Source organism: Sebastes umbrosus, chromosome 5, assembly GCF_015220745.1.
Source record: "Sebastes umbrosus isolate fSebUmb1 chromosome 5, fSebUmb1.pri, whole genome shotgun sequence".
Classification (NCBI taxonomy): domain Eukaryota; kingdom Metazoa; phylum Chordata; class Actinopteri; order Perciformes; family Sebastidae; genus Sebastes; species Sebastes umbrosus.
In genome coordinates, this window is record NC_051273.1 from 22,289,515 (window position 1) to 22,317,419 (window position 27,905).

Genomic DNA, 27,905 nt, shown 5'->3' on the forward strand with positions numbered 1-27,905 from the left:
CATCATGCTGTATTGAAGAAGACTTGAAACTAGCGATTGAGACCATAAACTCATGTTTACAATGTTTACTGAGGTAATAAATCAAGTGAGAAGTAGGCTCATTTTCTCATAGACTTCTATACAACCAGACTTCTTTTAGCAACCAGAGGAGTCGCCCCCTGCTGGCTGTTAGAAAGAATGCAGGTTTAAGGCACTTCAGCATTGGCTTCACTTCTTAGACCCGGAGGTTGCCGCCTGGTGACAATTAACTTTGTAAATTTTCACCGTTAAAGAATAGCAAGCCGCCTTGACAGTGCCAGAGAGTCCAATATGAAAGAAGCTATAGTTGCTCCACAAAAGAGGTGTTGTTTATGTTTATGCTAGCAATTCAGCTAGCAAGCTTGTTAATCGCAGTTTATTAGCTGTGCTGCATGGTTTATTTAACCTCCTCTGCTGGAGTATAGTGTGCTCCACAGAAGAGGAACGTTTATTAGACATTTATGAGACAGGAAATCAATGGCACAAATATGTATTTTGAGTAAACTGTATAATATTTCTGGCCCCCGTTAGTGACCGAGCTAACGAGTTTGCCAACTGGCAGTTAGCGAGCTTGCTAGCTCGGAGAGCTCCACCTCCCTTCTCAGTAACTCTTTTTTGAATGAAATGATGTACAATCCCGAGAACAAAATGCCAGGCAGCTTAACCAGCACAGTACAGAGAAAATAAAGAAGCTCTGAAAGATGTTATGACTACAGCGCTAGCTTGCCAGTTACAGTAGTTCACCAAGTAGTGCGTCGCGTGTAGTTACGACATCAGCAAGCCTCTGGCGCCGTTTATTTCACGGAGACGAACAGATTCATTTCACAGTGCCACTTCCTTGTGTGACTGCGTCTTAATCCCTGAATATAAGGTGGCAAATATGCATGAATATATTCAAAGAGAGACACACACACACATGTTGATTCCCATATTCACTGCGACTCTGCCGGAGTCAATGTCTTGTTGCCATAGCGCCCGTTGGCATTGAGGGACGCAGCACTGTAGAAGGAGAAGAGAAGCGAGAGCATAAAGAGGAGGAAACACACGGGAAAGAAATGAGTGAGAGAACAGCGAGGGGTGGATGTTGAGGTTAATGAACGACCGTATAGCCGAATGTTTGCTTATTCAAACCTTCGTCGCTGCTTCCTTCATCCCTTTGTCCGTCCCTGCCTTCACTCTTTTTATCTCTCTGACAGATTTCCCACAGCATGACTCATTCTGATTAGCATTGGGCAGCCATTTCAATGCTCACAGAGGCGTTGACTTATAGCCTAAAACAGAGTCCTCCTCCTGCAATATATGGAGTAGAGAAACGAAGCAGCCATTACGGCCTCAGACTCGTAAAGCCGGCGGTCTAATTCAGGAGCACACAAATTGATGAACTGTGTCTGTCCTTTCGCAACGCTCTTTAAATTGCATTTAATGCCACTGTAACGGCTAATCAGCTGTGTGTTTGTGTCTGTGTGTGATTTTAAACAATAGCAGCTCCTGATAAGGGTTTGGTGTGTGGGGGGGTAGGAAAAAGTGTTATTCAGCCACCACTCGGGATGACTAAAAATGGAGGCTCAGGTTGTGATGGCTGTCCTTATCTTGTCATGAGCCAAACTGTTTCAGCGAGAGAGTACGGCATTACCACGCTGCTGGCGAGGCTGCCTTTCCACTATCTTTCCATTTGTCTCCAGCCGTTCCAATCCAACCCTCTATTTTCGTTTTTATCTCCCCGTGTCATCTCGCTCCGACTCTAAAATTCATTTATGCGCTCGTTCTCTCTCTCTCTCACTCTGAGCTTACCTCTCTCTCTCTCTCTCTCCTCTCTGTCTTTGTTCGCTCTCTCTACTTCCTTCTTTTTCTTCACCATCCTCACCTCTAGATAGATATCAATTATCTCTCTTTTTACTTTTTTTTCCCCCTTTCAATAAGGGCTTCCAGGTTTGACAGCTGTCCTTCAGCTGTACGTGGTGTTTCCATGTTGGCTGCAGATGCAGAATGGTTGGCTACGTGAGGACTTGAATCCTGTTTAAACAGAGCTCTTGCATGCCTTCATCACAGTTTCATCACTGCACATTGGGTTTGTTGGGAATCCTGGTGTGGTATCACTGCACTGTAGCTTTAAGATCATTTTTGTTATCAAACATTCAAAGGATAATTGCAGTTTTAATACAACTTGGTTCTTATTTTCATAGTTTTGACTATCGTTTCTACTAGGGGTGGGAATCACCAGAGGCCCCACGATATGATATTATCACAATACTTAAGTCATGATTTTGAACATTTTGCGATATGCTGAGTATTGTTAGGAGGTTGATAGTTCATATAATAAAAGATTCATATTTGATGTCCTTGTATCGATACAATTTAGAGTCAAATAGACCATAAAGCAGGGGATGCTTTAGGGCGTGGCTATCTTGTGATTGACAGGTCGCTACCACGGAGTTGTCCCGTCTGGGAGTTGTCTGTGTTTTTTCATTGTAGAACTTTAACCCTTTCACAGTGTGTTTACAGTTCATGAAAGTTAATCATAACCTTTTTGGTCGCCTAAAAATGTCTTATTCAGCATTCAGTTTTACTTGTGGTGCCTTCAAATGAAACTCGTGAGCTTGTGTTTACACCATGGGAAGTCGTGTACACAATATGCTTGGCGCTCAAGTGGTTAAGTCGTGAGAACACCGCTGTTAAGCAACAGCAATATTAACGTTAGCAAGCTAGCAAGTGGGTAACATAATGCAATAAAGGCAACGGCATAATGACGGAGGAAAATCAATATTTTCCTCAGACATAAAATTACGAAGAAAAACAATATACAACATTTATTATGTACCGGAAAATGAACTTCCATGTCCTCCGCCATTTCTGACAACGTCAAACAAACATGTCACAACTCATGAACTCAGCTCGCAGAAACTTTCCACTTATGAGGTTATGACTACGACAAGAGGGGCGGACTCTTCTCATGAACACGGTAAACACGACCCCATTTGAAGGCACCATTAGTTCCACCCTCTCGTGTCACCTCTGGTTGCAAACAATCAAGATGGCGACGGCCCAGAACCAAGATGGCGACGGCCATATTGCCGAACTCGAGGCTTCAAAATGGGTAGCCGTTTAGCATGGCTTGCTAGATTTTTCCAATTTACGTTAGCAAAGAGAACAACAATAGTTTAGTTTACTGATAGGATGGGCATGGATTAGAGTATTACAGATCAAATATGTAAATGTTTCCCAGATTAAAACGGGATTTCAAATTTAAAGTCTTAGAAGGTAATTATACAGGTTTTTAACAAACTGTTAACATATTTAGAAGAGAAAACTAAAATTATGACCCAAACCGTCCATCGTAAACAGTTTACAGACCGACTTCCAGGTTCAACTTTGAGTTACTGTATTTGTCTTAGTTGTGTGCAGTTCTACTGTGAAATTAGAGACCATTACTGACATTTCAAGTGCGTTCACTTTCACTTTAGATTATCTGTCTGAACTGTCTGATCATCTGACCGGTCATCGCCCTGTTGGATATAATTGCTGCTAATTGTCCCATATTTGGAATACAAATTGCATATTGCATTGCGTTCAGAAATGCAATTTTCACATCATATTAATAATTAAGTTATTTTTCAGACATTATATTGAATTAATGTCAAGGAAGGGGAGTTAAATCTTTAGCTCCAGAGGCAAGGTAGATCTTTATCAAACTGTCACAGAATTAAATAACAACAGCCTTCGTGCTCTGAGGCTGGACCTCTTTGTTGATAGGAAAGCCATGCTCGACATTGGGTAAGGCAATATTGAATAGTGCTCTTTCTCACATGGTCACAAAGAGCAGGGAGCATGGGAGAGGGAGACAGAAAGCTGGGGCCCAACAAAGTGGCCTCGGGGCATCTGTGCAGCAGTGGAACCCAGGAGATCTGTCAATAAACAGGCAGGTTGTTGTTGCCGGATCAATCCGGGCCCGGAGCATTGTTTCACTTCTAATTGCCATGTGCACTGACAATACAGCACATGCTTTATGGTACTTCTCACAGTGTCTGTCTGTCATTATTTCTTATTTTTAGGCAGTGTTTGGAATTGTATGAGGAATCATTAAGAACCACATGCTACAGTATCGCTGTACTTTTTTTTTTGTGAGATCTGACTTGGGAAAATCCATCCTAACTGAACAGCTTCCACTGTGTCATTTGTTTTTCTGGGGTTTTCTTTTCGTATCGCTGCAGATGACTGGCCACCGGGAGACGGTGTGGCAAAACATCAAGATATTAGCAGCAGAGGGAAATGTTTTTACAACAGTTTAATAGCAGATAAATGATCAACCAACAAAAACATGAACGTTAAATGTCACCTTATGGAGCTCATATGTTCAAGCAGAGCAAGAATATGTGATCAGATCATCAGCTGCTGCTACCTGCTGTTCACTGACCAGCTGAAAATGAACACGTTATTCAGTTTATTTGTGGATTATTTGTTACCATTATTACTTATATATCGGGCTGGGACGATACACCTAGCTCCCGATTCGATACTATCATGACACGTGGGTGCCGATTCAATATGTATTGAGGTTTTTAAGTATTGCGATTCAATATTATGATTTATTGTGATTTTTGTTAACTTTTTAAACACTAGACCATGGGGAAAAGTTCATGCACTTCTAGGGACTTTTACTTGGGAAAATATCTAAATTAATAAAGTAAAAATGTTTTATTTTTAGCATGTCAGTCATTGTCAGGCATTATTTAATACATTTTTACAGCAAACCCAAAAATCAAAGAAAAAAAGCGATTTCCCTCACAAATTAGTGGTATTTTCTATATACTTCTCGTGAATACAATCCAATAAATCTTATTTCTATATATGTATTTTGTATATACAGTTCCCTTTGTTAACACCTAATTTTGAAAATCGGACGTAGTCACACGTGTATACTTCCGCTAACTTCTCCAATTCCGTCTCTAGCTCTCCCCTCGGCTCCGTTCTCTTTATACATCCATGGTCAGCTACGTCGGGGCCGTTTGAATGCATTTAACATAAATGTCAGTATATGGGTGCTGTACAGTTGTAGCGTCAGTTGATTTGACCACGAAGATGAGAGTGATGGCTGGCTTGACCGCATGTTACCGCAATACGATAACGTTTCCTGTCCATGACAGAGTTAGCATGCAGCTTTAGTCATGATGTCTAGCTCTGCTTTTCCTGCAATGTGTGACACCCAAAGTGTTTCCATACTTTACTGTATGTGTAGTGTTTACCACATTGGATTTAACATGTGAGGGTGCAGGTCGTATCCACGCGGACCCTTCGCTGTTTTCTACTTTCTCGTAGCGGCTCGCTGTGGCTTGGTTTTGTTTTGTTTTTAGACGGATATGACGTCAACAATAACTTCCTTCTACCTCCGCATAGACTCAAATGAAGCAAATATATCAATTCTGGCATTAAAAAAATCGCGAGACATTGGTGAATCGATTTTTTTCCCCCATCTCTACTTATATATATGATATATAAGGTATTTGCCCGATCATATAGTGTGTTGTCATGTGACCAGCTAACACAGATCCCCTCAGTTCCCACAGGGTGGTTGTGGTTTTGCCCAGTATGAGATGACAGAAAAGCTGCTTGAATGGAGACATTAAAAAACAAATTCAACTATGTTTTCCTCAGTAATAAACAATGACAAGACTGTCTCTAACTGAATTTGTGTCAATCACAATCAAACAACAAGGACTTGAGTTTCTATACGAGTCTACCATACAGGCAGACATTTCGTTTCTCCACTGACAGTAGCCACTATAGTCCAGAGAGAAGAGCAGCCTCAGGCCATGTTGTGTTTTCGAGGGGTTTGTTCCTGTACTACAGCTTTCGGTGTGTCCACCTACACGTACTGAGAGTATCATATTTTCATTCTCTCAGGGCTGTCTGGAAATTGGAAGGAAACTTCAGCAGAAGTAGACCAAGCGGGTTTGTATATGCAAATTGCTTCATCACAAAAAACAGCTCCTGGAACTCATTGAACATCACAGATTGAGGATATACAACTCTGTTAGAGTATCCAAAGGAGGAATTTTCCTTTCATGCAAAATTGGAGAACACATTCCCTCAAGCATTCCTGTCTTTATCTTTTTTTTGGGGCAAACTTAAGCTTCAGAGTTTTTGTGAAGATATTCCAGCTGGAAGAGAGCGTTGGAAGGCGAAAAAAATGCCGCTGAAACCAAGCCGGGCAATTTTCCTCAACGCCTTGTTGTTTGTCCTCCTCTCGGTGTTTTTAAATGGCAGCCTCTGTCAACAGCCACAGCGGGGGGTTAGTCTCCTGTCTGTTTGGCTCTGCTGCGTTATACCCTGTTGCTCAAAAGCTCGGAGAAAGACCAATCAATGAACCGGCCACTTACCCTGTTATTCAGAGAACAAAATAATGTTTGTAGCTACCAATCTGTCGCAGTGGAAGGAGCACAAAGAACCTGTCTACCAGACCAGTGCTTTAATGGGGAGATGAGAGAGAGGGCTGATGGAGCTGTGTGTTGGACTCCTGTTTTTGTTATGTGGAATTTAAAAGGCCCAGATGAGCTGCTTCATTCCTCTCCACTGACTTCTTGACAGGTAACACAGAGAGAAAAGCTCCGCCGTACAGCCTTTCACCCTCACACATCCCTGAGCCGGCATTGTACTCCAGCCGTCACAATCAATACTACCAGTGTCCTGCATACTTTACCTGAGCTGCGCCTCTGGCCCGGGAATGCTTCTCTCGTGTTAGTTCCATGTCATATAAGTGCGAGCTTCACCAACATATCTCCGTGAGCACATTGTTTCGTCTCTGGTTTTATTGAATTAACTTGACAAGCAGAGCGGGGGCCATTGACTTCCAAGGGAAATGGTTTATATTGATTTGATCCGCTCCATGAAATGCCAGGTACTAAATGACATTGTTGAACATCCCTACGATTGTAGAGCGACGAGGAGGCTCGAGCCCATTTTATGCAAATAGGAATTGATGGTACTGGGTGACTGAGCAGAGAAATCCCCATTGAGATGTTATCTCTGAAGTGTGTCATGTGAATGCATTTATTTTTTAAGTGCGACGCGACGGATGGAGCCCGAGAGCTTTATGGCGGGGGAAACAAAGAATGGAGGCTGTTAACCATAACACGTGTTCTTTGAGTTATTCAGGTCAAGGAGGCAACATCTCTTTTAATTTGTGTCTCGGCCTTGCACCATTGTTTAAGAAAGCTTGAAGGCCTCTTTTGTGCTCGCACTCTACACATGTGGAGCCATTGAATGGGCACGCTCTTCTCTCTAAATTGACTGCACTTCATGTTCTCCTTCTCTTCTAATTTCCCCCTTTTCTGTCCCTCCTCCGCTCTACTACCTCGTCATCTGTCTCGCCATTGTTATCGCTGTCAGCGCGGAGATGACCACCTCCCTTCACTCCCCCACCTCATGACTTAGAACTGAGTGCTTGGGTGGAAATCTCCTTAGGAACCGTCTCTGTAAACACACAACCGCTGTATCTCTCTCCGCACAACCGTCTCTCCTCTCGCCCATCCTCCCCTTCCTCTTTCTCTCTGCCCTTCAGCTCTCCAAGCTCGTTCTTTAAAACTCCTCCTGTGAAACTCATCCAGCATCCCACAGCCACCCACCCTGATCCAGTCACCATAACCAAATCCACTTTAACACGGGCACAAACGGATCCCAAAGCCTCGTAGCGTTGGGGGTTGAAGAGGAGGGTGACAGGAGGAGGGGGGAAAGAAGAGGGCAATGAAGTGGTGAGATATCTTCTCAGAGCTCTTCTGAATAAACCTTCCAGTCTAAAGTGTCTTAAATCCAATCCGTCTAACACCGGGAAGTAGATGCATAGGAAAGCAAAAAAAAAAAAAGACATGATTTGCCGTGATGGGATGAGAGCTGGAGCTAGAACAGGAGGAGAAGGAGAGGAATGTGAGATAAATACAATGGGGTAGAGATGGAGAAACGGGGTTTGACAAGAGCGAAGACAGATTGGAGAGACTAGATGCAGATAGAAGCAGAGAGATGGAGGCGCAGGGAGTGAGAGCAAGAAAGATAGAGACATATATGGCTGAGCTGGCAGCCTCCTTCGCTGATTAACATGCCTCTCAGACACGGTGAGAGGGATCAAACTTGCACACAGCCAGGCCTGGGAGTTATGCCTGCAATGCAACGATAGAGTGTGTGTTTGTGGTTGTGTGTGTGTGTTTATTTCTGTTTGTTTGTTTTGAGTTTGGATCTACGGCTCGGCACACATGCAGGCATGCGTCTTTGTTCACAGCTGCCTTGTGTGCACAGTTGTCAACTGGAGACATCTGTTGATTGACACCGCAGTGTGTGTGTGTGTGTCTGTGTGCATGTGTGTGTGTATACCACATGAGATGTGACATCCAAAGCAACGGGGAGAGATAAAGCACAGGCGGGAACCCAGACCCACTGTAGTGCGTGAACTCGTATTGAAATGGATACAGGTTGGATTTATTAGATTAAATTGGACGAGCAGGTGGCTGATTTGTGGTGAGAGAAGATAGAGTGGGAGGAAGGGGGGGGGGGGAGAAGGTGAGAGGAAAGACGGGTAGAACGATGCATGTGTGAGTCCAGGATGCTGATAATGCACAGAGTTTGAGTGTGCGTGCAAGCGTGCATGCACGTCTACAGCCTGGGTGCACATGTGAAATGAAAGGCTGGGGACTTGCAGCAGGTACACTTTTCTATCTTTGTCAGTGCCAGCCCTGCACTGTCTGTCGGCCTTCCTCCGGGAGGGGAGATACTGTGCCTCCCTGTCTCCGTCGGGGGAGAGAAAATTGCTTTCAGACAGTGTTTATGATGGGGGCGTTCAGCGCTTGACAAGATGATTTTCCTGTGAAATTTGCCATTATAAATAAATAATCTGGACACAGCTGAGGGACACATTATCCCTGAATGCTATAGCTTATATAGCGATTCTGCACAGTGAATTATTTCGCCATCAACGTTGTATTGAATGTGCCCGTCTTGACACCAAGCGGTGGCTTCATTTGGCAGAGTTTTCATGCACTGCGCAGGAAGGGGAAGATAGAGGAAGAGGAGGTAAACACCATTAGCAAATGGAGATGTTGTTGTGAAGCCCGAAATGGATACAGACCTCCGTGTTCCTTCTATATCTCTCCTGCTCTCCTGACGGCTCTTTTCTGCTCTGTAATCACTTAGAGAGACAATTTCATGCCGCCCTTTCACACATTGCATTATCCAAATGTATGTGTATTGTACAATCTGACCTTTATGCTTCATTCAACCAGTCTGGGTTGTGTTTAAGAGACCAGGCTATGTGTTGTTTTGCAGCCAGTCAATGCTGAAACTTAAAGAATAGTCCTATATTTTGAGAAATACATTCATACTCTTTCTTCCTGAGATCTAAACCACTGTCATATCTGTCTGTACAGTATAAAGCTACAGCTTGGACTTTAGCTTAGCGTAGCATACAAACTGGCAGAAAATCAGAAACTAAAGCACCACTAAAGCTGACAAATTAACATCTTGTTTGTTGTAGGAGAGGTTATCTGCCAGACTATTTCTTGGCCGGGCAAGAAAGTGACTTCCTGAAGTCTCTGCTGGTTGCCTGGCAACTTCACAGTGACGACAAGACTCCAGGAAGTAACTGCTCCCGGCCAAGAAACAGTCCGGCACATAACTCCTCGTAAAACCACAAGGTTTTGTTTTTAAACTCCGGGTTCTGTATGGATTAAACAAACAAGATGTACAATAGTGAGCGCTAGAGGTGCTCATAGGCTGATTTTTTTGTCACTTTTGACACAGAGCATGCTGTTCTCCTATTTCCAGTCTTTATGATAGTTTCTTGGCGATAGAGCGGTGCAGGATGAGTCCTAAAACCTGGAATTGAGTTAGCATTTAAGCACTTCCGGTTCCCTCGTCTGGAAGTCAATAGGTTTTTTGAATGTGTTTTTAGTTAGATGCTTTAAATAAGGTCTGTGGTTAACACAATCTTGAAGGTCCAGTGTGTACGATCTGGTGAGGAGATTGCAACCAACTGAAGCATTTCCCGTGTGCCAAGCTTGTTGGAGATCTACGGTGGCCGACGCGAAAATGTGAATGTCCCTCTCTAGAGCCATCTGGAGCAGAACCAGTGCTTAGAGTGTGTGTGTACGTGGGAAGTGAGTGGTGAAGCAAGAGAGAGAGAGAGCGGCGGTGACGGGAGCGAGTAGTGTTATCGACTCCGGCCCTAAGCAGGAAAAGTTAACGGAGTTTGGTTTGTCCGTTCTGGGCTACTGTAGAAACATGGCGGCGCAACATGGCGGACTCCGTGCAGAGGACCCGCTCCGTATGTAGATATAAACGGCTCATTCTAAGCTAACGACAACACAATGATTCTTATTATCAGGTGATCATACACTAAAGAAAACATACTTATTATTATTATATTTCATTTCTGCCAATAGATCCCCCTAAATGCTACACACTGGTCCTTTAAGAGATTTTAACATTTTGGTCTACGATGTGAAATACGTTAGTAAATATCCCACTCATGAATTTTTAAGCTTTTTTATGTGTTAAAAAAGGCGGTTGCTATCAAGTGGTGAAATGAGACTACTAAACGTCATCACGGCGACTCGTCCGCCTTCACATCCTTTTTGTTTATATTTGCGCTCATACGACCGTGATGTAGTTCGTTTATAGCCTAATTTTTACTTCTGGTGATTGCATTTAAACTTCAAAAATTATAAAAGTGGTGTTCATTTGCATTTTTTGCAATAATCCAAAACTTAATAGAAAAATCCCAGGGCGATGCTAACTTCCTGGTTGGCCAACAAAAATACATCTTCCCTGCACCTCTCTATAGCATTGCATTTACCGTGCTAAACATGTGGCCTCATCTACATTACATGAATTGGCCACTTTAAATGAGAAAATGACTATCTGCAATAAGAAACCATCTGGAAATGGGTGATACTGACAAACATGTTTTTTTGTCTGATGGCCAAGCAGGTTGAGGCAGTATTTCATCACTATGCTGGTGGTATCACAATCCTAATAGTAATGACTCACTCTGCTCTAAGCACATCACAGTTTTTTTCCCATTACGGCTCATTATTGTCAAGGCTTTTTACATAAAAACGGTGAAAACTGGATTATAAATATCAAGGTGAAAATCGCTTTGCAGTTGAACCATTTATTGTTGTTTACCCAGTGAGAATGAGTCATAATCAGCAGCTCATTTGCATTCTCCTCCTGTTTCTCTTGATACCACAAATGTAGATTAAACTATGAGTAGCAGTGCCATTGTGGAAAGTCTAAAAGGTCTGTTTTCATTTTTCAATGACCTCCACTTTTCCCCAAATGTTCTATTTTTGCCCGCCAGTCGACCTCGTGCCCCCACTGACAGTCACTTGTTGCCATTACAATAAATCCACCTCTCCTCCTGATTCACAAGCAAAAAGGGCAAACAGTCTCTGGAAGGGAACATATTGCCCTATTGAGTTACTCCTGAGTATTTATGCAAGATAATACATGTCCTTGGGGGAATTTTAGCCGAATAATCACATCAAGACGGATTCTGTCATGCTGCAGAACCTCTTACTGCCATTAGCAAGGTTTCTGTATTATTTATAACCATGCTGGAGATTATCGCCTTGTGTGTTTTCTTCTACTGGCTTTATGGAGCCTCCAGCCAGTGATGGATGGATTTGCTTTTAGCCTCCCGTCAGTCTCGGAGTGTGTTTTCTTTTCATTTTTACTGCAGTGTAGCCGGGTTCCTCCTACATGGATGGTTTGAGTGTGATTTATGGCTTTGGCCCCTGATCCCTGCCCTGCTAATGATGGTTGTAAACGGGTGAGAAGCCAAAGGTTAGGCCTATCTCTACTTTTGTGATGTGAGATGATGTTTCTCCTCATCTCGCGAAGCATGTTGAAGCTTAAAAAGATAAAGGAGGCGAGGAGATGTAACATGGAGGGTGTAAAAATAAAAGGTATGCGTGGTACAGAGAATAAAAGATTTATCTCAGCACTCCTTCTTGGAGAGTCTTCCTGCTGAAACACAGACCTATAATTAACCTGCAGACGTTGTCAGACGATGCTGCAAAATCTTTGTTCTTCTCCGTCTAGATTGCGACTGCAGCTCCTGTGTCGTCTCAGCAGCTGTAATTTTGAGGACTGTGAAGGTTAATGACAGTGACACAACTCCGGGGAGAGCTCCAGTAATACTCAAAGATATCCATTCATCAACAATAAGCTATTACAGGTATTACATTACTGCGCTGTCATCTAGCGCTCTTTAGTCGGGCTACCTCTCGCCCGTTAATAGAAGCACATCCGCTGCAGAGAGAAAGAGTCAGAGATTATCTTAGTCCAGCACCAACCTTTAAATCCCCTGAAATTATATATCCATTAGACACATGGTGCTGTGTAAAGAAGATACTGTACTAACTGGCCTCGCTGTCAGGTAGCAGAGACAGAGGACGCGTTCTCATGGTCTGCTTCGGATAAAAGAGGAGTGTTACAGAAATGTTTTTGTCTTTCTGCACATGCTGCACATATTTCCCACTACATAAATCCATGGCGGCTCTCACTGCCTGGGAAAACCAGTGTTCTGTGCATAAAGGTCACTCTTCATTTTTCATTTACCGTGCACTCCCCCTCTTTTCTCTCTCTCTACATATTCTCTTTCTCTCTCCTCCCTCTCTTTAAACATGTGCGACGTTATTGAGGCTCCAGGATCTCATGGTGATGCAAATATCTAGTAAACAGACCCCGGGTCAGTTAAGTGCAGAGCAAAGAGAAGAAATCACGTGTGCATTTTGTTCCATTGGAGGGAATTCCTGCATCGTTTTTACATTAGGCCTGAGAGAGATAGAGAGGGACGACTGTGGTTTGGCTTAAGTGAAGACATAATGCCTAGAGATGTGTGTGTTTGTTGTTTTGTAGAGTGCGCGTGTGTGTGTAGAGTATAATTTGCTTGTGTAGATGTGCATCTGTGTCAGGGAGCCAAGGAAGAGGAACAGTCTGGGGTCAGCAGAGCAGATTTAAGGTGGTTTTTCAGGAAAGCGAAACAAAGAAATCTTTATTCATATAGAACATTTTACTCAAGGGGAGACACAATGCACAAACGTGACTATACTAGATGCTGTTTAAAGTACAAACACAACTAAAGTAATCAAATGCACAGGGGAAAACAAATGTTTTCAGTCTGCTTTTTAACAGTGGGTAATTTTGAAGCACATATAGTGCAATCTGGAAAAGTGTCCCAGCAGCTTGGCTCGTAAAAAACAAAACTTGCTTTGTCAACTTTTGATTTTGCCTTCGGAACAACCAGAGGGCCTGCGACAGATGACGTACTGTAAGAGGTCTGATAGGTGCAGTCAGCACACAGTCTTTTTAGGTGGACATTTATTGGACAATTCCACACCTCAAGATTTAGATCCAATGCCAATATACAGCGCCAACAAGGAAGTAGTATGCCCTTTATGCAGCAAGGCTGAAAGTAGAGGTCAGCATTGTCGGACTCACGATAGATAGTTTTCTTAAAAAAGGATTATCTTTGATGCAGCAGAACCCGAGACACTGTCTTTTTTATTCCACACATTCTTCTTCCTTGTCAAAACTTGGTGCCTATATTACCCACAATGCGAGACGCGTCGCTACAGGTGCAGCGGCTTCATAAACGCGCCTTGGCATAGGGCAAAACAGCTGATGCGCCTGTGGAGCGATCAAATGTGATTAACTGAAAAATGTATGCTCTCTCAAAGACAGTAGTGAAACTATCACAACATGAGCCCCTTCCCTCTCACGTACTCCGCAGCTCTCTCCCCGTCCAACATCTGACAAGCTAGCTTTCTAGCCACATCTACCAGCATCAAAACAAGAGGAAGGAAGTGGTAAAGTAGTAAAGGCCGCCCCTTGCTTGATTTGATTTGCTGCCTGGGCCAAGTTTGACATCGAAGAGTGGTTCGACTTTGCACCCGGAGCTGAAAAGTTGAGAATATTTTAACTTTTATGCACGTCTAAAAACAGCTAGAAAAATGTGACGCGGGGCGCGAGAACAGAGCGCATGGCAGGCATGCGTACCATAGGAATGCAGTGGTTTTGCCTGATCGGGGTCTTGTGCTTGTAGTGGCTAATGTTGCCTTGAGCCTCTAACCTCAAGCAGAGATGAGAAGCAGGCTACAGAGTTGTGGTAAGGCCATTCCTTTCTGACTCCACACCACCAGATTTTCTTTTCATTTTCAAACTTGTAGTCTTCAGCACCAACCAATGCTGCCTAAAGCAACATCACTTGATGCAATCTACCAGATTTCATAGAACTCTCTTGAGGCAACAAAAGGCTTTATACAAGTTTTTTTCAGTAGTACTCCCCGAGGCCTGTAAACAGACTTTGATGTGAAAATTGGTGGAGTTTCCCTTTAACGGCATTTTTATTATCCATAACCAATTGTTTTAGTTGTATAACTTCTAATCATACGATAGTTTATTTGCCATAAGCACGATCGTTCCCTAACCTTAACCACACATATTGAAGAAATCGAAAATTTTAAAATGTTGCCATTGGACGTTAAACATGATATACTGCTGGCTTTGAACCGAACTCTGGGTTTCGCAGAATAGTCCAATATTAACAATCTTGTCTGGTGATTAGCACATGTAAATGTTTCTGCATTTATTGAGAAGCCTTTTACTTTATTTTTAAGATGATAAAAGACAGTTTTTGAGTTACATGTACTGGGGACGTGGCTCTGGGACATGAGGCCATAATCAACAATAACAGCCAGATTTATGACCTTCGTGGTACTGTACTTCCAGAGAGACAGAGGCTAATGAGAAGGCTCAGCACCAATAACAATTATTTGCTTTTGTCTTTGTTGAGTTGCAGGAAGTTGTGGGACATTCAGTTCTTTAAGTGACTTAAAAGGGTTCAGGTCTCCAGGGGACAAGCGTGGGTACTGTATAACAATGTGTCATCAGCATATGGTAACATGCCTTGTGTTTTTGATTTATTTGTGGCCTAGAGGCTGTTCAGACTGTACACGAACAGCATTGGTCCAAGTATTGACCCCTGAGGGACACCCCTTTTCCCACACATAAAGAGATACAGCAAAATGTCATCCCTTTAGATAAGTTGAAAACCAGGCAAGCACAGAGCGAAGAGGTCCTTCCCACTAGTCTACTCTTGGCTCAGTATGGATATAAATCTGGCAATGCAAGTGTATTGGCTCTGTGCTCTTCCTCTCGTCTGTTTCTTTGTCGTTCTGTCTCTCTCATTCCGGACATTCTTTGGCTTCTCTCTCTTTATGTCCGGTGTGACTCCCCCTCTCTGTCTGAATGCCTCACTTGTCTCTCTTTCACCTCTGTTTCTCTTCATCACTCCCTGTAGTGCATCATTTTTTCATTTCCTTTGTCCTGACTTGTCTTCTCCCTCCTCTCCAAACTTGTTTTTTCTTTTATTGCCGCTATGTTCATTTCCATCCATTGCCTTAAATCCTCCCTCACAGCGTTCTTATTCTTTATTCCCTTTCCTCCTCACATCCCTGCCGCGTACAGCATCTTATGTTATTGCTGATTGAAGGAGATCCAAGAGGCATCAGGCTATCACCTGTCATTGATTCTACACACTCCATAAAGCAGCCTCTCCTCTCTCACTAATGTGACAATTAAGGCCAGTCTCTGAGAAATCTATGGGGTGTCTTTAAGTCTGCATAAAGAAAATGGAACAATCATAAAACCCTCCGCCGCTTACTTAATACACTTTCCCATGTATCGGCTCAGTCTCGTGTACCCAACTCTGAAGGTCATGTCGGTGATGTGGAACAATAAAAGCAGAGCTCACCCTTGTGCCTGCAGCACAGGAGTGGTTCTTTGAACATTAATTCCTTTAAAAAAGTTATTAAGTCTTTTAAGGATCAAGCTCAAAGTCTTTTGGTAGTTTGAGTGTATCTCTCTTACAATAACAAAGGTTATTAGAGCTTGAAATCCTTTGGGTTGTTGTTGGCTCCCATCCCGTATTATCTCTCTTTACAGAGCTTTATTGGAAACTGCGAATTGAATCAAGAGGAGGTACTGGTACTACTACGTCATCTTCTACTGTTACTATAGCCTCTACTACTATCATTACAAAAGGACAAACTACTGTATATGTTAGAGAATATTTCAAGCAGCAGGCTGATCTCTTTAAGAACGTCTCTGATTAAATCTTCATGCGGCTATCATCAATCACAGAAAACCATGACAAGAACCGCTCTTCAGAATTTTAACTTGATTACATTGGCCACTTGGGGACAGCATAACGAGCTGTAAAAGCAACATCGACATAAAGTTAATACAGAAAAATGTTTATTTACAAATCCAGCAGACAAAGAGCAACATTAGCATTTATGTAAACTTGTGTTTTTGGACATCTGGTGAATGTAAGTCAAATGATCAGTCCAACATTAGTTCTCTATTAGCTCCTGGCTCTTTAGCTGCTAAACGCTCCACTGTGTTTACCAGCTAATTGCTAACTGTGTCTGTCTGCTGTTTGGTGCTTTTTGGGGGTTCGTTTGTTTCAGTTATCCTCGGAGATTTTTCACTGAAAACAGCGGCCTTCTGCTGCTGGAAATGAGGTTCATGAGAGCAATGATAGTGAACCCATCCAGTAAAGTTGTGGGTTATAGAGGAGAGGAAAGCTGTAGAGTTGGGTGGTAGTTGTCTGTGGGTTCATTATTGAGACTGTCCCGTTTCACATGCAAGTAGTCATGTCATTGTTAATATAAAAATATTGATTAGGAGGGGTGTACAGTACAAAAAATTCACGGTTCGTTTCATAATCTAGTTTAGGAGTCACAGTTTGTTGCGAGTTCAGTACAGTGGGAAATAACCCATAAGGATAAGTTTCTTTTCATTTGTTTTGAACAGACAGTAGTGCAATCGTCAAAGAAAGACAAAAACTTCTTGCCGGGGACTGAGGTAACATTTCGCCTCCCGGCTACTTTGGTAAACTCTTTTTTATTATAAAAATAAGGAAAATTTTAAACACTTCTGTACTACACTGTACGAACAAGACCCAAAAGGCAACAGGTCACAATAGGCTATAAAAATGAAAAGCATCTCCTATGCTATGAAATTCAAAATACCAGAATACATAGAATAAAAGAAAATAAAACTTACAATAAGAGGAATGTTTCAATTAGTTCCACCGTGGCTATATTTAGACATTCAAAGCAGGCAAACATTTATCATCCCGGTGATTGGCACATCTGAGTGATGCTGTTGATTATGAGTTAACATGTTGGCTGTATTTCCATCCACACCTCCTACAACGGTGGAGCAACGACGACACACCGTCGTCTTATACACAACTCTCTCTCCGTTGCTGTTGAAACTGACCAGGGACCCACAGGCGAGTTTTCCAGCTCCGGCTATTTGCACTCGCTATAGTGTGACTGACTCGCACGCCAGTCCGCTTGTTGTGCTAACCTTAACATATGCTGCTAACGGCGTACAGCTATAAGTGTCTGGGCGAAACTCGAACTTGTGAACTTTGGTTCCACATTACGTGCATCAGTCTACATACCGTGTATTCTGCGTGCGGCAGAACGGTTCGGTATGAATTCACAAATTGTTATACCCCTATTGATTAGTGCAGCTTTAATATGTGCAACATCTGCAAATTATATAAAAAAAATCATTAATATTTTTGGTGAGCATAAAAATTAAATTTGCCTTGTAAAATGATGATAAAAGGATTTGAGTGGAAATAGACCATGTTTGAATTAATTCTTCCTCTATGCAGGCTTTTTGAAGCCGGGCGACCAGTGTGAAAAGGGATTATATCAGACTATTGCTTGAGTACTGTGTTACCAGTACTGATACCTCTGTATAATACTTGACAGCCACTCTGTTAAATATTTTAATCATAAATACCCCAACCACCACAGTGTCCCCATTAATGCTGCTCCATTTCATTACCATTTTCCCTATATCTAGGACACGCATAATCTTGGTTTTCTTTCAACCGTCCAATTTTTAGTGCAAGTACCTCACGGCTGTTTAATGAAAACACATTGAGAACATACACGTCGACAAGACCGGGGCTATGGGAGAGCAAGAGGGAAACCAAGGCGTAGCGAGATGGTGAAAGGGAAAAGGTAGAGAGAGACTGAGGAGAGGAGAAAGCGAGAACCATGGCAACCGTGATAAGTGACAAAAGCATTTCAGAGCGTATTAGCGCCTTCATTTGATGATGAGGTGTTCTATTTGCATGCAAAGTATCCAAACCCCTGCAGCAGAGGGTCACTATCTCGGTATAACCAGCATCCAATTCCACGTCGCAGGCATTCCTCACATCTCGCCATCAAATCATTTCCTCTTCTCTTTTAAGCCGCCGTTCTATCGTCCGACTTGACTGTGTATCAGAACTGTATCAGTCCTCATTAGGGCTCCGCCAAAGACACGAGACGTCATTGATTGATTGGTTGGTGATTTGTTATTTAAGTTATCTGCGTTGGCCACAGTGGTGATCATTCTTGGGTGGCTTTAATGGGGTCCAGAGAGACATAGCACCCCCTCATCTCCCCCCTACTTTTTCTGGAGCTAAATGATCTCTTAATGACTTTGTTTAGGAAATTACCCGCCTAAACACCCATAATCAAATTGATCTGGTGCTGTGGAAACAGACAAATTAACAAGTCTGTGTAAATCCTGTTGAAGCAAATGGAGCATTGTGGTGAGTTCAGGAGTCCTGTTTCATTAATAGTGAAGAAAAGAGAGAGTGGATGGAATATTAAAGGAATAGTTTGAGGAGACTGCAACCAACTGAATCCTCTCCCGTGTGCCCATACTTGCCAACCCTCACAACTTTCCCGGGAGACTCCGGTTTTTCATCACCCTCTCCCTGTTTCCTCCCGGGGTCGCGATTCTCCCGCAGTTCTCCCGATTTATGGCAAATTTTCACACCTTTTTTTTCCTTTTCGTTATCTCAACATGTTTCTGGCACTGTACAGCGTGTATGAGCCCTACTGTTTCCACCCGGACGACAAAACAGCGACACCAAATGTCTTTTCCCGGCGGAGGAGAACAGCTTGTGACACCACGGCACGATTTGCGGTGCGCTCGCCACACGTCACAGCATCACGGCAAAGCCGTCGTGACTTTAGAAATAACGGGTTTCAGAGCGCAGTGGTGCCGATGTCACATTATGTCTGAAATGGCCTTCAGTGAGTGAGAGAGAAATGTAGAGTACTAAGAGAAAGAAATACTCAAGCAGGAGCAAAAATGAATGAAGGAATGAAAACTGATGAATATTAGTTTCACATTAGGTTCACACAAGTTCACGCCAGAGGGGCAAATCATTAAGTTTTCTTTCCTGAGAATTAAAAGTCAAATTAAAAGTAAGCCTATTAAACAAAAAATGCCGTTGCAGTGTATTTATTATTCTGGGGGGTGGGGGAGGGGGTGCCCACAGACTCTCTGCCATATTTTTGACATCTCAAGGTTGGCAAGCCGGCGTGAGCCAAGCGTGTTGGAGAGCTACTGTGGCCGACGCGAAAACGCAAATGTTCCTCTCTAGAGCCATTTGGAGCACAGCGTAGAGTGTGTGTGTACGTGGGAAATGAGTGGTGAAGAGAGAGAGAGAGTGCGGCGGCGACAGGAGGGAGTAACGTTATCGACTCCGGCCCAAGCAGGAAAAGTTAACAGAGTTGGATTTGTCCGTTCTGGACTACTGTAGAAACATGGCGGTCTCCGTGGAGAGGACCCGCTCCTTATATAGACATAACCGGCTCATTCTAAGGTAACGAAAACACAACGATTCTTATTATCAGATAATTATACACTAAAGATACTTATTGATATTATATTCAATTTCTTCCAATAGATCCCCCTAATTGTTTCACACTGGTGCTTTAAAAAGCTCAGACTTAAGTTTCAATTGACCAGCTATCGTTTGCATTTATTCCTCCGCTGTCGTCACTCGCCATCTGTATCGACTTGGCACCCAAATAAGACTGTTGGGATGGCGCCTGAAAATCAAGCTCAATCCCTGAATATGTTTGTCACAACACTGGAAACAATAGTCTCCCCTCGGTGAAGGAACTGACACAATAATTTGCTTCTGACAGTCTCGTTTTTTTAACGTTTCTTAAATCCCACACAGCGTGCCAGCTTCAATATGACTTCAGTGACATCTACTGCCATTTCAATTTCTAACACGGAGTGCTATAGCACCCTGGGGTTGAATATTTTGGTTTAGTGTCTCCCTCCAAATGGGGGAAATGTATATGTGACTTGCAGTATGCCTCGTTCAATGATAATGGCGTATTACTGTACAGCTTGTGCCATGCAGCGAGGCTTCTGAATGGACTCGGCTGCAGCCATTTGTCATAATTACAGAGATGCTTTGGCTCTGAACCATTTGCGCACCCACACACACACCGAAACACACACACACTTTTATACTTGTGTATCTACTTATTCTGCTGTCCCATGAAATTGTATAGCCCAGGGTGTCTAATTATACTAATCGAATGCGTACCGCCTGACATTTATTCATCCATTATTAATAGCAGAAACAATAGAATCTGTGATTGGATATAGTGACTTCCTGACTTCTCATCTTCTCTCTCTCTCTTACTGTTTCTCACTTATCTCTCTCTCCATCTCTCTCTCTCTCTCTCTTTACCCCGTGACCTCCTTTCTTCCCTCGGTGACTCTTTCCCCCTTCACCTCCTGTAATTTAGCTTGTGGGTGCTGAGTAATTAGCATGCCTCCCACTTTAATACTGATGTCAGAGCTGGGAATGTTCGAAATGTCCCATAAAGATTATGTGTCCTGATAAGGTTATGTCTGGGACTCCATTAAAGAGATGGGCTGCACAATGGCTGTTTGTATCCTTCGGGGGGAGAGAAAGAGAGTGATAGAAAGAGTGAGAGAAAGGCTGAAAATGACTGAAAGAGGGAAACTGTTTCCGACATAGAGTACAGTATGCCAGCTTTTTTTATTCTGTTTTTATTTTCTGTTGAACTTTATTCTGCACTTTACCCTAATTAAAATTTAATTTAAGATTAAGATAAAACCATTCATTATTTAGTTAATTACCATATTCCACTGTGTAAAGTACTACTTAAATTATGTTACTTATGGTCATTCTTTTGTTCTGGGGCTGTTTGCCATTATTTGAGCAAGGTCTCTTATTTCAAATTCTGAGGGGCTATGTAACCTTTTAAAGAAGAAAAAAAACATTGTTTTTCTTATAAATAAAACATTGAATTTATAATAAATAAAACTCACTCTTGCACAGGCGGCAACCTCCGGGTATGAGAAGTGAAGCCAATGCTGAAATGCGTTAAACTTGCATTTTTCCTAACAGCCAGCAGGGGGCGACTCCTCTGGTTGCAAAAAGAAGTCTGATTGTATAGAAGTCTATGAGAAAATGAGCCTACTTCTCACTTGATTTATTACCTTAGTAAACAATGTAAACATGAGTTTATGGTCTCAATCGCTAGTTTCAAGTCTTCTTCAATACAGCATGATGTTCATTTAGTAAATTATGGTCCCATTTAGAGTCAAATAGACCATAAAGCAGGGGATGCTTAGGGCGTGGCTACCTTGTGATTGACAGGACGCTACCACGGCGTTGTCCGGTCTGGGAGTTGTCCGTGTTTTCGTCTTAGAACTTTAACCCTTTCACAGTGTGTTTTCAGTTCATGAAAGTTAATTGTAACATTTTACGTCCACTTCTTATATACAATCTATGCTCTTTTCAATTCAGTACACTTAGGCCCCGATCACACTGAGAAGCGTCGCTAGAAACGTGTTGCCTGCAAAACCATTGTTTTCCTACGGTACGGCCAGCCTGCTGTGTGCTCCTCTCCTGCGTGGCGTGTTGCCGTTTTTAGACGCGCATAAATATTCTCAACTTTTCAGCGCCAGGCAATCAAATCAAGCAAGAGGCGCACTTTACTACTTTCCATCCTCTTTTGATGCCGGTAGATGTGGTAGGGCTAGATGGTTAGTTAGGTGTTGGACTGTGAGAGGGAAGGGGGAATACATATCTCATGTCGTGATAGTTTCATGTAGGCTGCTATCTTTGAGAGAGAGAGAGAGAGATTTTCCGTTAATTACATTTGATTTCCTGGTTAAGCACAGCTCTGCGTCTCCATGTGATCGGGGCCTTGGGGTGTTTGCTTCAAAAGCCTTACTTGGTCTGGTATGACCAGTAGCTTATGGTGGCTAATGTTAGCTAGATATATATGTTTAGATAGATATTTGCATATAAATTACCTTACTGTCAGTTCCCCAACTTGATGACTTTATTGTACTTGTGTTACTGTTACACTAGCCTATGTTTAAGTATTTAGCATTATCCCATAATGTGTTACTTGTGGCAGCAGTGGCCGCTGGGTACAACAAATTGTTGTTGCTACAGCATACAATGATAATTTACACACTAGTGTGCTTCCAACTTTGTGGCAACTGAGGCGGTTTTCTGTTTCAACATTATGACCCTGTGCACAAAGGTTTCATCATAATTCATGTTTATATTGTAATAACCTTTACAATACGCAACAAAACTCTTGTAATCTTTGCCAGAAGAGCTCTAAAACGAACAATACAGTCCAGTTGACCTGAACTGAACTGAAGAAGACATGAAAAGAGTCCGAGGGATAAAGACTGACACAGAAAGGAAGGGCGCACAGAGGGTTATATATTGTACCTTCAAGAGTTTGTTCTGCATCGTTTTACACACCGTGCATCTGTGACCACAGTAAATTGCTGAGGAGTTTTGCATAAAGAAATCCAACCTTGAGGATTCAAATTTGAGATGTCGCAATTGTGCATGACTGAATGAAGTGTTTTGTATTTGTGTTTTTGCGGGGATGGAAGGCCTCTCCACTTGATTTTCAAAACAAATTACCCAGTGTTGCATTCAGTGTTAAGACGACAACAAGATGAAAATCGAGTTATGGGGTTTTGTAAATTATGTGTTTGTGAAATTAAAAGCACAATTCCATGCCAGGGTTGTATGAAGAGGGGAAAAATAGATACATAATTGCGGACGAGCCGGAGCTCAAGATAATAACAACTTGAATGAAAGCGTCTGTCGGATGCACATTGAATTCCACCACACACATGCAACAGCAGCGAAATTGCAGTAAGAGCACGCAGAGGTAGCGGCCAACCAGCCATGCCTTCTGAGGTTTGTGGCTGAAGTCGATAGCAGTTCTGAGAGCTTTTCTCCTACGAGGCAGAGTGCTTGATACATTTTCTAGATGGATCGCGTAGGGTAACTTAATTTGGGTATCATTTGTTCCACATGAATCACATCCGAGACCTGCATAGGCCTCTGTACCGCCCGATGAAAAATACCAACAGTTTAGCTGCGCTGACGGAGAGGTGATTTGCGTCGCTGGCAAGCATTTAATTTAAGTAAACCACTACTTCTCCCCCCCCTTCTCTCTCAGCCTCTTTCATATCCTGGATAACGCTTGATGTCTGGAGCGTTATTGAGCCTTTCACTCACAGATTTTCCATTCATCTATAGGCCGTATATTGCCCTCTGTCGAGCCCAAGATGTTGCCCCGTTGCCTCCTTCGCATTTCTCTCAGATGTGTCATAAGTGGTGAGATGTTTGATGTGGTCATGTTGTGCCACAGTGATCTGGCTGCATTCAGAGCTGACTGGACACTTCTCCCTCAGTGGATGACTTAATCCCTTGCTCCGAGCAGCTATTTCTCTCCCCTCATATCGGGGCGAAGAGACAGAGATGCTGTGGGAATGCAAAGATAGAGGTTCAGTCGAGAAAACCAGCCAGTCAGTCGGTCATAGATTGAGTGAGTGAATGTATTTCTCTGTGTATGTTTACGCGTGTCTCACTGCTCTGCCTCATTTAGCTTCCACTCACCCCCTTTTTTGTCTTTTTCTTAATTTCCACAGACTCCGTCGTTGTGTTGCCATGGCGACCGTGGCCCCTCCTTTCTTCCTGCTGTGTTGGCTGTTCCGAACGGCCAGCTCGGCGTTCCCAGAGGAACCGGCACCCCTCAACTTCATCCCCACCGAAGGTACTGACCTCCCGACTTTTCTCGCCCTCTAGCCGCCTACTCCCCTGCGTGCCCTCTCTCCCAGGTCGTGACGTGTGATGTGTGGTGTCGCGGTCTAACAGGCAGGGTGTTGAATTGGGGGGTGGGGGTGTAATGACATGGCTTTAGGGTCATGCGTGGGCTGTTGAGGTCAGACTCTCACACGAATGGTGTTGACTGGTATCCAGGTCAGGAGGTGTGGGGTCGCACTCAGGAATGAGACCAGAGTGTAGGAAGGGGCTTTCACAATCATGACTTTCCCACTCACATACCACTCAGACCCTCGAGAGACGCGGCTTCTTACACACTCAGACTTTGAGTCTCCATATCAGATTGGCAGTCTCCAACTCAGACCCGACCTTGATTGATTGCAGTTCAATATTATTGATTGATGGTCTCCCAGCTGAGTCCAGACCCTTCTCGATGTATCAATACCAAACAGTAGAGTTTAAAGGTTGTCAGGGCACTGAGCCAAAGAGTATAGAGGCAAAGAGCGGGAACTCCGGTGAAACTCAGCCGCTAGATGGCGCTGCGGTAGCGCTGTCAATATTTTGGACTGAAAACGCCAGTGAGTTCTTCGCCATGGATGTATAAAGAGACATCTGTAAATTAGAAGATCATTTTTTTTTAAGGTAAATCAACTTCCCAGTACGAACTCTTAAACAGCCTTCATTTAAATCATTATGTCCTAAAAGTTGTAAAATGAACTAATAGCTGAATCCAGAGTTATTTTCCTCTGCTTAATGAACGTGCATCAGACCCAAAGGACTGCACCCATGGTCTGTATGCTGTAAGCCTGTACCGTGGTGGATGTGTTAACATCTCTGTTCCCAAACAACCGGCTATCGGCCAGTAGCTAGTAGCGCTAGTAGCATGACATAAACAGAATTTAATGGAGTTTGTAGGCTATTTATTAACACGCAGGGCAAAAGCACAAGACACAACCTCTTACACATCCATTATCTGTGGTCTATTGGACATCTATTTTGGATCCTTCACATGAAAAAGATTGAGATTGCTCTCAAAATCTGTGTGCTGGATTTTTTCTAACTTCCAATTATGTCCATCACTCTAAATGAGTAAGTAAGTAAATAAATAGTTATGATAGTATGCATATTTGTAATATTTTTATTGTTCAACACAGGCCATTTCGGTAGAGACATTCAATTTATGACAATAGAATAGCAATAATTTAGTTTTCCTTTTGAACGGCAGTTTGTAGGCGGACGTTTTACTGGCGTCTGGTATTCGCGTTCAGTCCAAAATGGTGTAAGCTTAGCTTCACTGCTGGGCGCGACCAATTGACTTACACTCCTTAGCAATATACGTTGTTTGACTGAGCGCTACGCTGAGCGACTGCGTTAGACTCAGCTGCACAGCAGGTATAAGCTATAGTAGAAAATGCAGGCTCATCTGGATGGTCAGACAAGACAAGTAGAGGGAGGTGTGGAGGTGGACAGAGATAGAAAAGGTGGAAGACAAGGAGAGGAAAGAATGAATCACAGTGGGTCCCAAGACGGAGTGACGTAGACACTAATGGAAGAAATTACAGGATAGAAATAAAGCAGAAGCAGACAAAACATGATGAATAAGAAGAGGGAACAGATGAATAGGGTATAGAGTGGGATTTAAAGAAGTAATGATGAAAGAGCAGAGAGAGGATGAGAGGATATAAGATGAAAATACTCTAATTCACCTTAGTCAAGGTCAAAGAGAGGTACTGGTGGTAATCCATCTGATTTATATGTAAGTGTGATTTCTGCTTCTTCACTTCACTTTATGTTTTTTCTCTGTGTCTTTGCACATCTGCGGGACAACATGATAAAAACATGCTGGAAATGCTCCACCACTTTTATCTTTTGATATCTCTCCCTTAAGGTTTCCCTTCCTCGCTGTACCGAATTCCTCGTCCTCCGAAACACTTTGAACATTTTGTTTTACCTTTTCTGATGTTTTTTGAAAAACTCACCTGTCTCTGCGTGCCTCTCTTTTTGAATTTATCTGAATCACTTGGCAGAAGATGTCTTGCCAAACTTGTCAACAAAAAGCAGCATGCAAATGAACAATTTATCAAAAGTGAGTCCCAATCAGTCAACAAACAGAAGCTCGTGAATATAACGGTGACATATGAGGTATAGTTCAGACATCTTTTTATTTTCAGAGGATTATTTGTCTCCTGTATCTCAGTTTGTGCTCTGCTCTGTGTCTTTGTATGCTTAATGTAGCAGATATGCTGCTGTGTCAAATGCAAACTTTGTCACCTTGACTACCTGTTACTGCCGCAGAACTGTCAAAACAAACTAACAGGAAAACACTTTTATGTTGACTACTTTTGTCAAAGACGGATGTCAGTTTGGGAATAAGCCAGTGTGTGTTTCTGTCTCTCATTCATCAACAGTGGTGAGAAGACACCCGGTGTTTCTGGGCCGACCCCACCGAACGTGGCTGAGACAAGAGCCTCTACACATCCAGAGGGTCCTCCAGGTCAATCGGACACTCTACATCGGAGCCAGGTACGACACACACGCAGACATACTAATAAACTTATAGTATAAATAGTTCATTTGTGGCTTTATCTACAGTAAGGATACACTTTGAGAAATCTGGCACCTGTGATATGCCTTTAATTGCTTGCGTCACGCACATATACAAGTACAAATATAGCTCTGGCAGAGCCATTTTCAGCTTTAATGTCTGTTGGACTGTCTGTTATCACTGCATTTGTTGCCAAGCAACATTGGCCAATTTCATTGGGCATTATTTTAGGAGTTACAGTGTCTAAGTCTCAAACCTAAGTTTACTAATAAAATATACCATCAGTATTATAGCTACAGAGAGGGAAGTGTTCCTTGTTGAATTTATTAACTGTGGCAGGTCCAACACTTTGGTCAGTGTTTCAACATGCTAATATTAACATTCAGCTGTGGCTTAGTACTGCTGGGGCTAGGTTTGGACTCTCTCCACTGATTTCAATGAAATGTATTGATTTGTCTCCGTTGCTGACCAGGCCTTAACGAAAACAAGCATTATTTAAAGTTACTTTGAGGAACTTTTAACTGGTTATGAAACAGTCTCAATGTAATACTGATGCCTCTATTTGACTTACATCAGCAAACAAGACCTTCAGCGAAAAGATTGGCAATGTCTGTTTTGGGCTGTTGTGCTTTTATTAGATAGGTACATTGATAGTTGTGAGAGAGAGGGTATGACATGCAGCAATGGGCCGTGGGTCACTTTCAAAACCCCGGGCTGCTGCGGTAAGGACTAAGCCTTGGTACACGGGGCGCCCGCTCTACCAGGTGAGCTACCGGGGCGCCCGGGATTGGCTGTTTCTATATAGTTATTCTTAATGCGCGTCATCAGTGCCACCGGGTCCGATTCTGGCAAAATCAGACGAAATCATGTAGGTTCACCAGAAACTCCAATGGGGCCTCCGGTAGCAACCAGCCCACCGCAGACAAACCGAGATCCGGCTTCGCTGCCACCTTTAACCTGCAGTCGGAGCTCCGGCGGGAGGTGGAGAGCTCCGAGCCCGGCAGCAGCGTCTCCTCCTCAAGCCCGGAGCAGAGCTTCACCTCGCTGCTACGCTGGTCCCTGCTGGGAGCCAACACCGACACCATGCTGCTGGAGGCCGTATTGTTGGACCCGCTGGAGGGAAGGGAGGCACGGGGGGCACACTGCCAGAACCTGCTAGAGTAAAATAAGAGGTTTTCTAAAGGGACTCTGGTGCTTGGAAACACGACCGCTTTTTTCCACAGGGACCGCCAAAATCCACACAAATGAAAGTTCCTCGTAGTAACTTTAAACATTAAAAATCACAGGGATGTAAATATGTAACAAAACGTTATCAGTTATTAGACCATT

General features: G+C 43.0%; 1 protein-coding gene across 1 annotated transcript in view; it reads left to right on the forward strand.

Moving 5' to 3' along the window:
* Nucleotides 1–27,905, forward strand: part of sema6bb (sema domain, transmembrane domain (TM), and cytoplasmic domain, (semaphorin) 6Bb) — a 166,756-nt gene that overhangs the window by 54,268 nt on the left and 84,583 nt on the right. The window contains exons 2-3 of the mRNA XM_037769257.1: nt 23,899–24,023; nt 26,440–26,554. Coding sequence (XP_037625185.1) covers nt 23,918–24,023; nt 26,440–26,554 — 221 coding nt within the window. The 5' untranslated portion in view covers nt 23,899–23,917. The remainder of the gene's footprint in view (nt 1–23,898; nt 24,024–26,439; nt 26,555–27,905) is intronic.